General features: G+C 44.4%; 1 protein-coding gene across 1 annotated transcript in view; it reads left to right on the forward strand.

The window, feature by feature from the left end:
• Window positions 1-3781: 3781 nt before the first annotated feature.
• Window positions 3782-16935, forward strand: part of LOC145395285 (juvenile hormone esterase-like) — a 52623-nt gene continuing 39469 nt past the window's right edge. The window contains exon 1 of the mRNA XM_080268964.1: window positions 3782-3918. Within this exon, the coding sequence (XP_080125090.1) occupies window positions 3782-3918 (137 nt within the window). The remainder of the gene's footprint in view (window positions 3919-16935) is intronic.

Raw genomic sequence — 16935 nt, forward strand, 5'->3', positions numbered from 1 at the left:
TGGAGTCGTGTAAGTATTTTTATTCTAACTTGTCCTAAAACTGCCACATGTCCGTGTTCGGTGCTAAGTTGTAACAATAGATTAACCCTAGAATAATAATCCTATATCACCAAGAATTGCTATGAAAAGGCGGTATGGCTGCAGAATTGTCTTTTTCCGCCATTAAACACCGTAAAATGAACTACAAGAGACGAAAATCCGGGCCAGGTTGGAGAAAAAAAGAATACAGGATCTTCTTCCATCAAACGCCATACGATATTATATACTCACTTGAGAGATATGGTCGTACGTCTAAACATTAAAAGCAATGTGTAATGCAAGGTCCTTACTTTAACGATAATTTCTGAGGCAAATGAGTCAGGTGGGACGTGTTTGGCCTTCCTATATTGTTGCTGACTGCACTCTTTAATATGAGGTGCAGGCTGACCATACCTAATAACCACAAGCGTTCAAAAAATGGCCGTAATGAATCAGGGGTCCGCATTCTGCTTTATAATTCAAGCTTTAATCATACGGTCTTTAGTCACCGGATCCTGAGAGTGTACTCGTAGATGTGGTTAAAGGTTAAATCTTTAATCCTTGGTTGGCCGTACAAGATACAACAGGTAGTGCTTGGTAATATATTAACTACTGTAGTGATATCATAAAAGCCGTACATAGTGTGTGTGTGTGTGTGTGTGTGTGTGTATGACTTCAGATTCTGTTAATTTCTATGATACTGCCTTTGTGTGTGATAAATTATAATATAAGAGCAATTTACCATAGATGACGCCACTTCACTACCACTAGTATCCCCAATCCCTCTTCCTACCTCATGTGTTGAAGAGATAAATGAAGTCTATATCTAACCCTCACATACACAGGTTTCCTCTAACTGACCAACAAACTAACCTAACCTGATACTATGAAAATAAACCCAACCTAACCTAGACTTTCCTGGATAAGAAAAGTGTAATAATGGTACAGCAGATGTCCTTTCTGTATGCCTTTTTGCAAGCTTGATTTTCTCAGGATGATCAACTCTCTGTCTCTCTCTCTCTCTCTCTCTCTCTCTCTCTCTCTCTCTCTCTCTCTCTCTTAACTCTAACCCAGTTTAATCTATCCTAACCTAACCCAACTAACAAACTTATCTAACCTGATCCTAAGCCAGCAAGCCCAACCTAGCCTAGAGTTTCCTGGATAAGAAAACTTGCAAAAATGGCATAGGGAATGAAATAACATTGCCTGTCGGAAGTAAGAAAAAAAAATATGGGAAGTGCACTGTGATTCCACTTCTAACAATTCCAGATGTGTGTGTGTGTGTGTGTGTGTGTGTGTGTGTGTGTGTGTGTGTGTGTGTGTGTGTGTGTGTGTGTGTGTGTGTACAATAATAGTGGTTCCATGAAGGTCTCGGAGTGAGTTGGGGATTATGTTATGGTGTGTGTGTGTGTGTGTGTGTGTGTGTGTGTGTGTGTGTGTGTGTAAGAATGAAAGCGCACAGAATCATGTGGGCTTACCACCAAGTCGGAAGGAAGGAGGGGAACAAGGGAAGAACTTGATGGTGACGAAGTGAAATTCATCTCAAGGAACATATGTGAAATGTGAGGAAAGAGACCTATATTAACACAGGAAAAATCACCTATAATAATGTTGCACTACCGTGGCCTAGATTTACCGTCTCTACATCCTGAATGCTGAGTTGTAAGTAGAGTAACACTGCACTATGATGCAAGTCACGAAGAGATGGGACGGAAAGGATGTTGGGCCACAGCATTGTCTTTTTCTGCCACTGAGCTACATGAAATAAGCTGCAAAAGAACAGAAACCTGGCCCAGGTTAAGGTAAAAGACCTATAATCAACTATACGAACGGTAACTCATAGATAAAGGACAGTCACGAACATATGCAAGTGTGACAGAGAGGCATGGCTTCAAAATACAGAAGGACGGTATAAAAAGATGAGATATACAAAATAAATCGCTACGGAAAACGCGTTACGAAGTATTCTAAGTTGATAAAAAAAAAAATACGACCCTGCACACTAGCTCAAGGCTGAAGATCTGTTGCTGAAAAATCAAATTTGAGGGAGGCTTGCAATTATTACTTTTTTTTTTGGGGGGGGAGGGGGGGTTCATAGGCGATTTTCGTTGATAGGATGAGACGTGAAGGAAAGTGCTCCACATTTACAGCCACTCCAAAAGTTCAACAACAGTTCTCATTAAGCACTGTGTCCTGCCGCTAACGTCGGAGAGTATCCCTTGTATTCATAATCCTTAGCGTGTTCATGATATTGCTACCACATAACAGTAGCGACCAACTCTTGAGCATAACTGTACAAAGTGTGACGTAGATCTGGTGGAATACAATGCCAACTTTTGCTACTGACTGTCCACGGAGGGAGATGTGTTGTTTTCATTGTGGAGGTAAATTGTTGCTGATAAGACCATTGCACCCACTTAGGCGTTCTGGGTAGCTCTGGCCAGTGTAAACTTTGGGGCAACGAGGGTTAGTATTATGTACATGAATAGAACTTTCTTTGTGTCTTCTTCATCGTCTCCTCCTCCTCCTCCTTCTTCTTCTTCTTCTTTCTCCTTCTCCTATTCCTTTCTCCCTTCCCCTTCCTCTCCATTCTTTCTCTCCTCCTCCTCCTCCTCTTCCTTGTCATCCTCATCTCCATCCTCATCCTTCTTCTTCATCCTAATAAACAGATGATTTTATAAAACTTAAGGAAAACTTCTAGAACTCGAAACTCAGAGAGAGAGAGAGAGAGAGAGAGAGTAAATCAAAGGATAATAATTCAAGTAACGAGGCAAAAAAGAATAGAAGCAAGTTATATATTGTTGCCAGTTATTGTTGTTAATATTAGGCTACACCCGGGCTGGTAGAAACGAACGAGGCGGGTGTTATTTTGTGTGTGTGTGTGTGTGTGTGTGTGTGTGTGTGTGTGTGTGTGTGTATGTGTGTGTGTGTGTGTGTGTGTGTGTGTGTGTGAAGAAAATTTTTCATATTTAACATGATCTTTGACCAAATGTGGTAAAATATCACATCAAAGACGTGTTGTTTCTAAGAACAGTAGGTCCAAGGTGTAGGACAGATAGCAAGATCAACTTAAAATCTGCTGATCCATCTCAGACCAACTTGGTGGGAAGCTTGAGGGTCAGGCAAGAATGAACTTCAGTTGTGAGAACAATCAATATAAAGTCAGGGTTATTGGGTACACTCAAATAATCGGCCTTTAGATCATTGGCTCTCTCTTGTTGTTTTTGTGGCCCCGGACACAGACGTAAACCCAGTGGACTACAGGCTGAAACTCCCCAACTCCTGCAATCCACCATCCTCCACTCAGGGGACATGGAGGAAGTTGAGGAACGTTTGTATACCCTGGCAGTGGTCCCGCTGTGGGTTACATGAGTGCCACCGGGTGAAGGCGTCCGTCTCTATTTCCATAAACTGTTTTTCACCCTTCAGTTCGGTGGCTTGTTTATTTCCCAGTCTTGTTTCCTCCACACGATTATATTCAGCTTTTATGAGACATGCTGTGGCGAAGGGGTAAATAAGGCTACACCTAACATCACCTTCACCAAACATCTCTTCAGTGCTAAATAAAATGTCTGGAGGCAGCAGCAGTACAATGAATTACGTCATCGCGCCGAAAAGGTTTACCCTGAGATGAAGATGACGTCACTGGAGACGTTAAGAGTTCTCGTACAGACAAGTTTTGTTTCTGTTTTTGTTTTGTTTATTAATTTACTCACTGCGATTCCTAGCGGTAAATAGGATGATGATGATGATGATCATGATCATGATCATGATCATGACTAGAGTGACGACAGTGATGTTGATCATGATGACGGGAGTGACGACAATGATGATCATCATCATGATCATGATGTACAATTTTAGATCAATACAGAAACATGTGTCAATGAAGCATGCTGAGTGGGTAAGAATCCTGTCAAGGGTAGATTAAGGGCGAGGTGACGGTCACTTGTTGCATAAGTTGGCTGGGTCATTGCACCGCTCTCTCCATCCCCCTTCCCCTCACCACTACCCTCTATCCTTCCCCTCTCGCAACATCAGTATTCTCTCCATTCACTCCCGCCCCACCACCACTCTCTCAACTTCCCCACTTCCAACATCATTTTTCTCTCCATCCTCTCCCTCCCATCCTCACCCTCTCTCCTATTTTCTCTCCTTCTCACCTCACCATGACTATTCCTTGTATTTCACCTTTGGCGGCATATGACCCTGGCAGGTACGCAGCCATTTTTTTTTTTTTTTTTTTTTTTTTTTTTTTAACATTTGATAGTAATCCTCCACCCTCCGTTTCTACCCCGCGGCCTCACCACCACGACCCTCTTACCTCACCTCCCTTTTAGGGTTCTCGTCACTTCACCCCTGCCTGTCTCCTCTGTCCCTTATCTGTCCCCCACTCTACCCTCCTCCTCCTCCTCCATCTACTACTTTCTTTTTCCCCCTAAGGCAATGGTCCAGCCTGAGGGTTATTTATGAACACAGTCTATTTTTGCCAAGTCACGGGTTTTCCCTTATATACGTTTAGTTCAGAGCTTGAATGACACAACCGCAAAACACCATCAGCACATATTCTTCACCTAATGTTACTTTCCATTTTGTAAGTGGAGAATGTGAATTTCTTTCCTTCTTTCCTAAGAATTTTCCATGACAGCTTTTCTATGCTGTATTGTGGTCCTTCTCATTATTTCCTGCCAGCATCGACTGCTGGGTGTAGTGGATGGGTGGGGGGGAGGGAACTTTCCTGTCTTTCTATACCCGTCTTTAATTTGCTTAATTGTATCGTTAACCACAACCTTCCCTATCACAAATAGCCCCGAAAGGATCAACAGGTCTGTTGTTGTGTGCTTGCCTTTGTGTTCCTTTGGCCGAGTTGGACCGCTGGGTGAAGCGGCACATATGGAGACTGGAAGAGAGGAGTGGGTTGGGATGGGGTGGGGTGGTGCGGGTTGGGGTGGGGCGAGGTGGAGGGGTAAGGGAAGGGGGTGGAGTGGGTGAGGGGTATAGGCGAGTCAAGGAGGAACAGGTAAGACTGAGTGGACGGGGTCAGTTCATCTGTAACCACAGAAGCGTCGACAAGGGGCAGGTAAGGAATGTATTTATGTATTCGACTCTGGTCATTGGCTTGACAGTCCAACTCCTAGGCCCAGCAGTCCTCTTATGTACCACACACCTCCACATATCACCACTTCGGCGCTAACACCCACCGTCCATATTAAATACATGCTAGTGCTGTGTCATACAGGAATGCTGTATCGGTAATACAGGAGGTATTTTTACGACATGTCGGCGGGTCATTGATATATCAATAAGGTATAATTTAATGAAATTCAGTTCTTTTAAACTGTTCCCTGTCCCAGCCGGGATTCGAACCCGCGTCCATTGGGACAGCATACAACTTCTCTACCGACTCTGCCACCACCTCCCTCCTCAGTATCCTGCTGAATGTTACTGATCTAAGTTTGTCTGAAAACATTACAGGCATCATACCAGGAATGCTATGGTGTAATAGGGAAAATAAATTGACTAGGGAGAGATGATACGAAACTACACTGCGACCTGGAATATGGCCCTGGATAGCACGGTTGGCTTCGTTGCACCTTTTGCCGGACGATTTATTTCGTACACAGTAACATTCTCTTTTGTAATTTACGTCATTCCATTATCGACACAGTTTCCATCAGTATCATAACAGCGGATCGGAAAGTGTACTAACATAATAAATCGGCATGGAGAAGGAGCTCAATGGCAGAGAGAGAGAGAGATAGATAGATAGATAGAGAGAGAGAGAGAGAGTACTACTGCTCTTTATCTTTTTCGTGAGTGGTATCATATTCTAGTGTAAATTTATTCATATGATTCAGCATTCAATGAGAGGTGGTAACCTCAGGCCGAGTCAGGGTAAAAATGGTATAACCTGATTCATATTCAGAGCAGGTTCTTAATTCCGGCGTCATGTTGTTGTTGCTGTTGAGTAACCCCTGTCTGTTTGGCCGAATAGATCCATCAACCACAGGCAAGCAACTGCCCCTGTAGAGTCGTCCTATGCAGTGGGCCGATGTTCCCTTGCTGTAGATAGCGCCTTCCCACAGCGAGGTGAGAGGATGAGTGAGAAGGTTTGGTTATCTGCGTCTCTCCACCCAGTTAACAGGGGCACCATATTAGGATGCAAATCGCCCCGGTATTCGGTTATATGGCTACCACCCAGCGCCATAATTGGTTTCCTGAGTTGCAAGGAAACATTTAACTTATCACTCAGTGTAGAGCCACCTGAAGTGGAAAGAAGAGTATTATGAAATGGGGGAAATTGGAAGAGAGGAGGGCAGACAAACAAATAGGAGAAAGGTGAAGGAAGAAGTAAGCAGCACTACATCAAGTGAGTGGATGATTGTCGCCGCCACCAACCACTTCCGGTGTTGTGTGAAAATCATAACACCTGCGAAATTTCTAACTTGATCTGCGGAACCTAATCTGTTCTAATTTACCCTGACCTAACTTAACCATAGCCTAACTAAATTTCACCTAACCTGACTGAAACTTGCTTAGACACAACCTGACCTAACCTAATCAAAACCTAGCCAAACCTAACGTAGCCTACCCTAACCTAACCAAACCTCGCCATCCCTACCCCAGCCAAAACTTAACATACCATAACACAACACAGCCTCATCTAACCTGACCCAACTACATCCCTTATTTAGATATATATTTCAGCTCGAATATAGCGTAACCTCTCCTAGTCATTTATTTCACAGGTCAAGTTCTCAGTTGCGGTGAGAGCTGTGCAAGGTAAAGAGTAGTCATAAGGGGTGAGAACGGAAGGACAGAGACAAGGCACAAACGGTGATGTAGTGGATAAGTTATGTAGATAGTAGTACGGTATTGGTTTAGTGAGTTGATTGTTGCTGGCAGTCGTTAACTTGTGGGCGTCTACTCCACAAAGCAGCAGTCGACTGGGTTGGAACCCAAACTGTAATGCGTCCTTCCTATGAAGCCAGCACGAAACCGGCCGAGCCACGGAGTCGCTTCTGCAAATTTTTATTTTTATTTATTAATATACTTTTAACTCTTCCCCCAACTCCCCTGCATAGCTAGCTCTCCCAGGGTTCCTTCCCCTTTGCGCCTCACCAACAAATATATTTGAACTTCTGTGAGTCCATCTGCATTTTATGGCAATCTTGCTATACTGTGAGAGTGGTGAGAGGGAAATTTGTATAACTATGTGATTGTGGTAAGGAAACTGAAACTGGAAGAAGCTTGAAAGGAGGTGCATGAGAGGAGTGCTTAGCATGATAGTCAGAATTGAAATTGTAGATAAACAATGCAGCTGTAGATTAATACAAACCACAGGGTGTGGAAGAGTTATGGTCACTGAAGAATTTTATGGAGTGTGCAGGTGTCAGGCTAGGAAACTGTTTTAAAAACGCACATGTTGTTGCAAGGATGTCTGCTAGTAGGAAGAGAAAAGCTTTGTGGGATGTGGAAACTTAAAGTGCAATAGAAGAAACAAAACAGAAACAATGAAGCTGTTGACATGGACATAAAACAGGAATTCTAAAGAGTAAAACAAAGGTAATTCTGTGTGATGAAATTGTGTGTTGCTGCTTCAAGGCAGCCGACTGTAATAAAAGATGTTAAAGTGGATGCAAAAACAGAATTCTGACGAAAGAACGAACAAAGGTAAGAATGAGCAAAATGGAAAAGCTAAAAGATAGCTGTGAAGAACGAATAAGGCAAACTATTCTGAATATAGGCAACTAGTTTGGAAAAATAAAAACATCTGTGTAATCAATAGATAAAACCTATCTTTTACTCAGCGTGATTGAACATCAATGTAAATGAATACATAACGCTTCACCTTTTTTTTTTTTTTTTTTTTTACCCAGGATGATAAAGAGCAACAATGTAAATCAGTCGATACAGCCTTTCTTGCTGTGTGATAAGGAACACCAAGATACGTGAATACATAAAACCTCTTTTTTTTTTTTTTTAAATCAACGATGAAAGGTGTGTGTGTGTGTGTGTGTGTCTGTGTGTGTGTCTGTGTGTGTGATGAACTAAGAGTGCAGTAGAGTAGGGATGGCAATGTACCGGGTATGATCACGTAAATTTTTATGTATTTATATATTTTTTTTTATTTTTTAAGAGCAGCCGATAAAATCTCCCATTTTCTCAATTGCTCAGAATGAAGTTTGTAAGTATAGTGGTGGTAGTGGTGATGATGATGGTGGTGGTGTGTGGTAGATGTGGTGGTGTGTGGTAGATGTGGTGGTGTGTGGTAGGTGTGGTGGCGTGTGGTAGATGTGGTGGTGTGTCGTGGGTGTGGTGGTGTGTGATGGGTGTGGTGGTGTGTGGTAGGTGTGGTGGTGTGTGGCAGGAGTGGTGCGTGTGGTGGTGTGTGGTGGCATATGGTGGTGTGTGGTGGCATATGGTAGTGTGTGGTGGCATATGGTGGTGTGTGCTGGCATATGGTGGTGCGTGGTGGCATATGGTGGTGTGTGGTGGCATATGGTGGTGTGTGGTGGCATATGGTGGTGTGTGGTGGCATATGGTGGTGTGTGCTGGCATATGGTGGTGTGTGGTGGCATATGGTAGTGTGTGGTGGCATATGGGGGTGTGTGGTGGCATATGGTGGTGCGTGGTGGCATATGGTGGTGCGTGGTGGCATATGGTGGTGCGTGGTGGCATGTGATGATGTGTGGTACTTGTTGTGGTGTGTGGTGGCATATGGTGGTGCGTGGTGGCATGTGGTGGTGTGTGGTGCCATGTGATGGTGTGTGGTGGTATATGGTGGTGTGTGGTGGCATGTGATGATGTGTGGTACTTGTGATGGTGTGTGGTGGCATATGGTGGTGCGTTGTGGCAGACGGTGGTGTGTGTTGGCATATTGTGTTGTGTGGTGGCATGTGGTGGTGTGTGGTGGCATGTGATGGTGTGTGGTGGGATATGGTGGTGCGTGATGGCATGTGATGATGCGTGGTACTTGTGGTGGTGCGTGGTGGCATGTGGTGGTGTGTGGTGGCATACGGAAGTGTGTGGTAGCATATTTTCTTGTGTGGTGGCATGTGGTGGTGTGTGGTACTTGTGGTGGTGTTTGGTGATATGTGGTGGTGGTTGTAGTGATATGCTGTGGTGCTGGTGATACTTAGTAGCTGTGGTTCTGTTGGTAGCTGTAGTGGTGTGTGTTGGTGTGTTGTAGCTTTGGTGGTGGTGGTGTGGTGGTTGTGTTAGTGTGGTGCTGATGGTAATTGGTAGCTATGCTGGTAAGGTGCTGGTGATATTTGGTAGCTGTGGTGGCGGTGGTGGTATATTATGCTGTTTGGTGTTTGGTGTTAGTGGTGAGTGGTAATTGTGGTAGTAGAGTGATGGAAGTATGTGGCAGCTGTGGTGGTGTTGGCGGTGTGTTGTAGCTGTGGTAATGTGGTGGATAAAGTGGTGTGTGGTAGTTGTGGTTTGGCGTAAAGGAAATAATAGTTTGTTATGCAGCCATTCTCCTTGTTTACACAGCCAATGCTGAGATAATTTATTGTTTACACATCTTTCATCTTTCCCTCGCGCAGAATGGAGGTAGTGAGAGTTCCAGTAGTGTGTGTGTGTGTGTGTGTGTGTGTGTGTGTGTGTGAAGAAAATTTTTCATATTTAACGTGATCTTTGACCAAATGTGGTAAAATATCACATCAAAGACGTGTTGTTTCTAAGAACAGTAGGTCCAAGGTGTAGGACAGATAGCAAGATCAACTTAAAATCTGCTGATCCATCCCAGACCAACTTGGTGGGAAGCTTCAGGGTCAAACAAGTAGGAACTTCAGTTGTGAGAACAATCAGTATAAAGTCAGGGTTATTGGGTACACTCAAATAATCGGCCTTTAGATCATTGGCTCTCTCTTGTTGTTTTTGTGGCCCCGGACACAGACGTAAACCCAGTGGAGTACAGACTGAAACTCCCCAACTCCTGCAATCCACCATCCTCCACTCAGGGGACATGGAGGAAGTTTAGGAACGTTTGTATACCCTGGCAGTGGTCCCGCTGTGGGTTACATGAGTGCCACCGGGTGAAGGCGTCCGTCTCTATTTCCATAAACTGTTTTTCACCCTTCAGTTCGGTGGCGTGTTTATTTCCCAGTCTTGTTTCCTCCACACGATTATATTCAGCTTTTATGAGACATGCTGTGGCGAAGGGGTAAATAAGGCTACACCCAACATCACCTTCACCAAACATCTCTTCAGTGCTAAATAAAATGTCTGGAGGCAGCAGCAGTACAATGAATTACGTCATCGCGCCGAAAAGGTTTACCCTGAGATGAAGATGACGTCACTGGAGACGTTAAGAGTTCTCGTACAGACAAGTTTTGTTTCTGTTTTTGTTTTGTTTATTGAATTTACTCACTGCGATTCCTAGCGGTAAATAGGATGATGATGATGATGATCATGATCATGATCATGATCATGACTAGTGTGACGACAGTGATGTTGATGATGATGACGGGAGTGACGACAATGATGATCATCATCATGATCATGATGTACAATTTTAGATCAATACAGAAACATGTGTCAATGAAGCATGCTGAGTGGGTAGGAATCCTGTCAAGGGTAGATTAAGGGCGAGGTGACGGTCACTTGTTGCATAAGTTGGCTGGGTCATTGCACCGCTCTCTTCATCCCCCTTCCCCTCACCACTACCCTCTATCCTTCCCCTCTCGCAACATCAGTATTCTCTCCATTCACTCCCGCCCCACCACCACTCTCTCAACTTCCCCACTTCCAACATCATTTTTCTCTCCATCCTCTCCCTCCCATCCTCACCCTCTCTCCTATTTTCTCTCCTTCTCACCTCACCATGACTATTCCTTGTATTTCACCTTTGGCGGCATATGACCCTGGCAGGTACGCAGCCAGTTTTTTTTTTTTTTTTTTTTTTAACATTTGATAGTAATCCTCCACCCTCCGTTTCTACCCCGCGGCCTCACCACCACGACCCTCTTACCTCACCTCCCTTTTAGGGTTCTCGTCACTTCACCCCTGCCTGTCTCCTCTGTCCCTTATCTGTCCCCCATTCTACCCTCCTCCTCCTCCTCCATCTACTACTTTCTTTTCCCCCTTAGGCAATGGTCCAGCCTGAGGGTTATTTATGAACACAGTCTATTTTTGCCAAGTCACGGGTTTTCCCTAATATACGTTTAGTTCAGAGCTTGAATGACACAACCGCAAAACACCATCAGCACATATTCTTCACCTAATGTTACTTTCCATTTTGTAAGTGGAGAATGTGAATTTCTTTCCTTCTTTCCTAAGAATTTTCCATGACAGCTTTTCTATGCTGTATTGTGGTCCTTCTCATTATTTCCTGCCAGCATCGACTGCTGGGTGTAGTGGATGGGGGGGGAGGGAACTTTCCTGTCTTTCTATACCCGTCTTTAATTTGCTTAATTGTATCGTTAACCACAACCTTTCCTATCACAAACAGCTCCGAAAGGATCAACAGGTCTGTTGTTGTGTGCTTGCCTTTGTATTCCTTTGGCCGAGTTGGACCGCTGGGTGAAGCGGCACATATGGAGACTGGAAGAGTGGAGTGGGTTGGGATGGGGTGGGGTGGTGCGGGTTGGGGTGGGTCGAGGGGCTGGGGTCAGGGAAGGGGTGGAGTGGGGGAGGGGTATAGGCGAGTCAAGGAGAAACAGGTAAGACTGAGTGGACGGGGTCAGTTCATCTGTAACCACAGAAGCGTCGACAAGGGGCAGGTAAGGAATGTATTTATGTATTCGACTCTGGTCATTGGCTTGACAGTCCAACTCCTAGGCCCAGCAGTCCTCTTATGTACCACACACCTCCACATATCACCACTTCGGCGCTAACACCCACCGTCCATATTGAATACATGCTAGTGCTGTGTCATACAGGAATGCTGTATCGGTAATACAGGAGGTATTTTTACGACATGTCGGCGGGTCATTGATATATCAATAAGGTATAATTTAATGAAATTCAGATCTTTTAAACTGTTCCCTGTCCCAGCCAGGATTCGAACCCGCGTCCATAGGGACAGCATACAACTTCTCTACCGACTCTGCCACCACCTCCCTCCTCAGTATCCTGCTGAATGTTACTGATCTAAGTTTGTCTGAAAACATTACAGGCATCATACCAGGAATGCTATGGTGTAATAGAGAAAATAAATTGACTAGGGAGAGATGATACGAAACTACACTGCGACCTGGAATATGGCCCTGGATAGCACGGTAGGCTTCGTTGCACCTTTTGCCGGACGATTTATTTCGTACACAGTAACATTCTCTTTTGTAATTTACGTCATTCCATTATCGACACAGTTTGCATCAGTATCATAACAGCGGATCGGAAAGTGTACTAACATAATAAATCGGCATGGAGAAGGAGCTCAATGGCAGAGAGAGAGAGAGATAGATAGATAGATAGATAGAGAGAGAGAGAGAGAGAGAGAGAGAGTACTACTGCTCTTTATCTTTTTCGTGAGTGGTATCATATTCTAGTGTAAATTTATTGATATGATTCAGCATTCAATGAGAGGTGGTAACCTCAGGCCGAGTCAGGGTAAAAATGGTATAACCTGATTCATATTCAGAGCAGGTTCTTAATTCCGGCGTCATGTTGTTGTTGCTGTTGAGTAACCCCTGTCTGTTTGGCCGAATAGATCCATCAACCACAGGCAAGCAACTGCCCCTGTAGAGTCGTCCTATGCAGTGGGCCGATGTTCCCTTGCTGTAGATAGCGCCTTCCCACAGCGAGGTGAGAGGATGAGTGAGAAGGTTTGGTTATCTGCGTCTCTCCACCCAGTTAACAGGGGCACCATATTAGGATGCAAATCGCCCCGTTATTCGGTTATATGGCTACCACCCAGCGCCATAATTGGTTTCCTGAGTTGCAAGGAAACATTTAACTTATCACTCAGTGTAGAGCCACCTGAAGTGGAAAGAAGAGTATTATGAAATGGGGGAAATTGGAAGAGAGGAGGGCAGACAAACAAATAGGAGAAAGGTGAAGGAAGAAGTAAGCAGCACTACATCAAGTGAGTGGATGATTGTCGCCGCCACCAACCACTTCCGGTGTTGTGTGAAAATCATAACACCTGCGAAATTTCTAACTTGATCTGCGGAACCTAATCTGTTCTAATTTACCCTGACCTAACTTAACCATAGCCTAACTAAATTTCACCTAACCTGACTGAAACTTGCTTAGACACAACCTGACCTAACCTAATCAAAACCTAGCCAAACCTAACGTAGCCTACCCTAACCTAACCAAACCTCGCCATCCCTACCCCAGCTAAAACTTAACATACCATAACACAACACAGCCTCATCTAACCTGACCCAACTACATCCCTTATTTAGATATATATTTCAGCTCGAATATAGCGTAACCTCTCCTAGTCATTTATTTCACAGGTCAAGTTCTCAGTTGCGGTGAGAGCTGTGCAAGGTAAAGAGTAGTCATAAGGGGTGAGAACGGAAGGACAGAGACAAGGCACAGACGGTGATGTAGAGGATAAGTTATGTAGATAGTAGTACGGTATTGGTTTAGTGAGTTGATTGTTGCTGGCAGTCGTTAACTTGTGGGCGTCTACTCCACAAAGCAGCAGTCGACTGGGTTGGAACCCAAACTGTAATGCGTCCTTCCTATGAAGCCAGCATGAAACCGGCCGAGCCACGGAGTCGCTTGTGCAAGTTTTTATTTTTATTTATTAATATACTTTTAACTCTTCCCCCAACTCCCCTGCATAGCTAGCTCTCCCAGGGTTCCTTCCCCTTTGTGCCTCACCAACAAATATATTTGAACTTCTGTGAGTCTATCTGCATTTTATGGCAATCTTGCTATACTGTGAGAGTGGTGAGAGGGAAATTTGTATAACTATGTGATTGTGGTAAGGAAACTGAAACTGGAAGAAGCTTGAAAGGAGGTGCATGAGAGGAGTGCTTAGCATGATAGTCAGAATTGAAATTGTAGATAAACAATGCAGCTGTAGATTAATACAAACCACAGGGTGTGGAAGAGTTATGGTCACTGAAGAATTTTATGGAGTGTGCAGGTGTCAGGCTAGGAAACTGTTTTTAAAAACGTACATGTTGTTGCAAGGATGTCTGCTAGTAGGAAGAGAAAAGCTTTGTGGGATGTGGAAACTTAAAGTGCAATAGAAGAAACAAAACAGAAACAATGAAGCTGTTGACATGGATATAAAACAGGAATTCTAAAGAGTAAAACAAAGGTAATTCTGTGTGATGAAATTGTGTGTTGCTGCTTCAAGGCAGCCGACTGTAATAAAAGATGTTAAAGTGGATGCAAAAACAGAATTCTGACGAAAGAACGAACAAAGGTAAGAATGAGCAAAATGGAAAAGCTAAAAGATAGCTGTGAAGAACGAATAAGGCAAACTATTCTGAATATAGGCAACTAGTTTGGAAAAATAAAAACATCTGTGTAATCAATAGATAAAACCTATCTTTTACTCAGCGTGATTGAACATCAATGTAAATGAATACATAACGCTTCACCTTTTTTTTTTTTTTTTTTTTACCCAGGATGATAAAGAGCAACAATGTAAATCAGTCGATACAGCCTTTCTTGCTGTGTGATAAGGAACACCAAGATACGTGAATACATAAAACCTCTTTTTTTTTTTTTTTTTAATCAACGATGAAAGGTGTGTGTGTGTGTGTGTGTGTGTGTCTGTGTGTGTGTCTGTGTGTGTGATGAACTAAGAGTGCAGTAGAGTAGGGATGGCAATGTACCGGGTATGATCACGTAAATTTTTATGTATTTATATATTTTTTTTTATTTTTTAAGAGCAGCCGATAAAATCTCCCATTTTCTCAATTGCTCAGAATGAAGTTTGTAAGTATAGTGGTGGTAGTGGTGATGATGATGGTGGTGGTGTGTGGTAGATGTGGTGGTGTGTGGTAGATGTGGTGGTGTGTGGTAGGTGTGGTGGCGTGTGGTAGATGTGGTGGTGTGTCGTGGGTGTGGTGGTGTGTGATGGGTGTGGTGGTGTGTGGTAGGTGTGGTGGTGTGTGGCAGGGGTGGTGCGTGTGGTGGTGTGTGGTGGCATATGGTGGTGTGTGGTGGCATATGGTAGTGTGTGGTGGCATATGGTGGTGTGTGCTGGCATATGGTGGTGCGTGGTGGCATATGGTGGTGTGTGGTGGCATATGGTGGTGTGTGGTGGCATATGGTGGTGTGTGGTGGCATATGGTGGTGTGTGGTGGCATATGGTGGTGTGTGGTGGCATATGGTCGTGAGTGGTGGCATACGGTCGTGAGTGGTGGCATATGGTGGTGCGTGCTGGCATATGGTGGTGAGTGGTGGCATATGGTGGTGCGTGGTGGCATGTGATGATGTGTGGTACTTGTTGTGGTGTGTGGTGGCATATGGTGGTGCGTGGTGGCATGTGGTGGTGTGTGGTGCCATGTGATGGTGTGTGGTGGTATATGGTGGTGTGTGGTGGCATGTGATGATGTGTGGTACTTGTGATGGTGTGTGGTGGCATATGGTGGTGCGTTGTGGCAGACGGTGGTGTGTGTTGGCATACTGTGTTGTGTGGTGGCATGTGGTGGTGTGTGGTGGCATGTGATGGTGTGTGGTGGGATATGGTGGTGCGTGATGGCATGTGATGATGCGTGGTACTTGTGGTGGTGCTTGGTGGCATGTGGTGGTGTGTGGTGGCATACGGTAGTGTGTGGTAGCATATTTTCTTGTGTGGTGGCATGTGGTGGTGTGTGGTACTTGTGGTGGTGTGTGGTGATATGTGGTGGTGGTTGTAGTGATATGCTGTGGTGCTGGTGATACTTAGTAGCTGTGGTTCTGTTGGTAGCTGTAGTGGTGTGTGTTGGTGTGTTGTAGCTTTGGTGGTGGTGGTGTGGTGGTTGTGTTAGTGTGGTGCTGATGGTAATTGGTAGCTATGCTGGTAAGGTGCTGGTGATATTTGGTAGCTGTGGTGGCGGTGGTGGTATATTATGCTGTTTGGTGTTTGGTGTTAGTGGTGAGTGGTAATTGTGGTAGTAGAGTGATGGAAGTATGTGGCAGCTGTGGTGGTGTTGGCGGTGTGTTGTAGTTGTGGTAATGTGGTGGATAAAGTGGTGTGTGGTAGTTGTGGTTTGGCGTAAAGGAAATAATAGTTTGTTATGCAGCCATTCTCCTTGTTTACACAGCCAATGCTGAGATAATTTATTGTTTACACATCTTTCATCTTTCCCTCGCGCAGAATGGAGGTAGTGAGAGTTCCAGTAGTGTGTGTGTGTGTGTGTGTGTGTGTGTGTGTGTGAGTGTGTGAAGAAAATTTTTCATATTTAACGTGATCTTTGACTAAATGTGATAAAATATCACATCAAAGACGTGTTGTTTCTAAGAACAGTAGGTCCAAGGTGTAGGACAGATAGCAAGATCAGCTTAAAATCTGCTGATCCATCCCAGACCAACTTGGTGGGAAGCTTGAGGGTCAGGCAAGAATGAACTTCAGTTGTGAGAACAATCAGTATAAAGTCAGGGTTATTGGGTACACTCAAATAATCGGCCTTTAGATCATTGGCTCTCTCTTGTTGTTTTTGTGGCCCCGGACACAGACGTAAACCCAGTGGAGTACAGACTGAAACTCCCCAACTCCTGCAATCCACCATCCTGCACTCAGGGGACATGGAGGAAGTTTAGGAACGTTTGTATACCCTGGCAGTGGTCCCGCTGTGGGTTACATGAGTGCCACCGGGTGAAGGCGTCCGTCTCTATTTCCATAAACTGTTTTTCACCCTTCAGTTCGGTGGCTTGTTTATTTCCCAGTCTTGTTTCCTCCACACGATTATATTCAGCTTTTATGAGACATGCTGTGGCGAAGGGGTAAATAAGGCTACACCCAACATCACCTTCACCAAACATCTCTTCAGTGCTAAATAAAATGTCTGG

The sequence above is a fragment of the Coenobita brevimanus genome, chromosome 30, assembly GCF_032717465.1.
Source record: "Coenobita brevimanus isolate Jiangsu-jjx chromosome 30, ASM3271746v2, whole genome shotgun sequence".
Taxonomy (NCBI): Eukaryota; Metazoa; Arthropoda; class Malacostraca; order Decapoda; family Coenobitidae; genus Coenobita; species Coenobita brevimanus.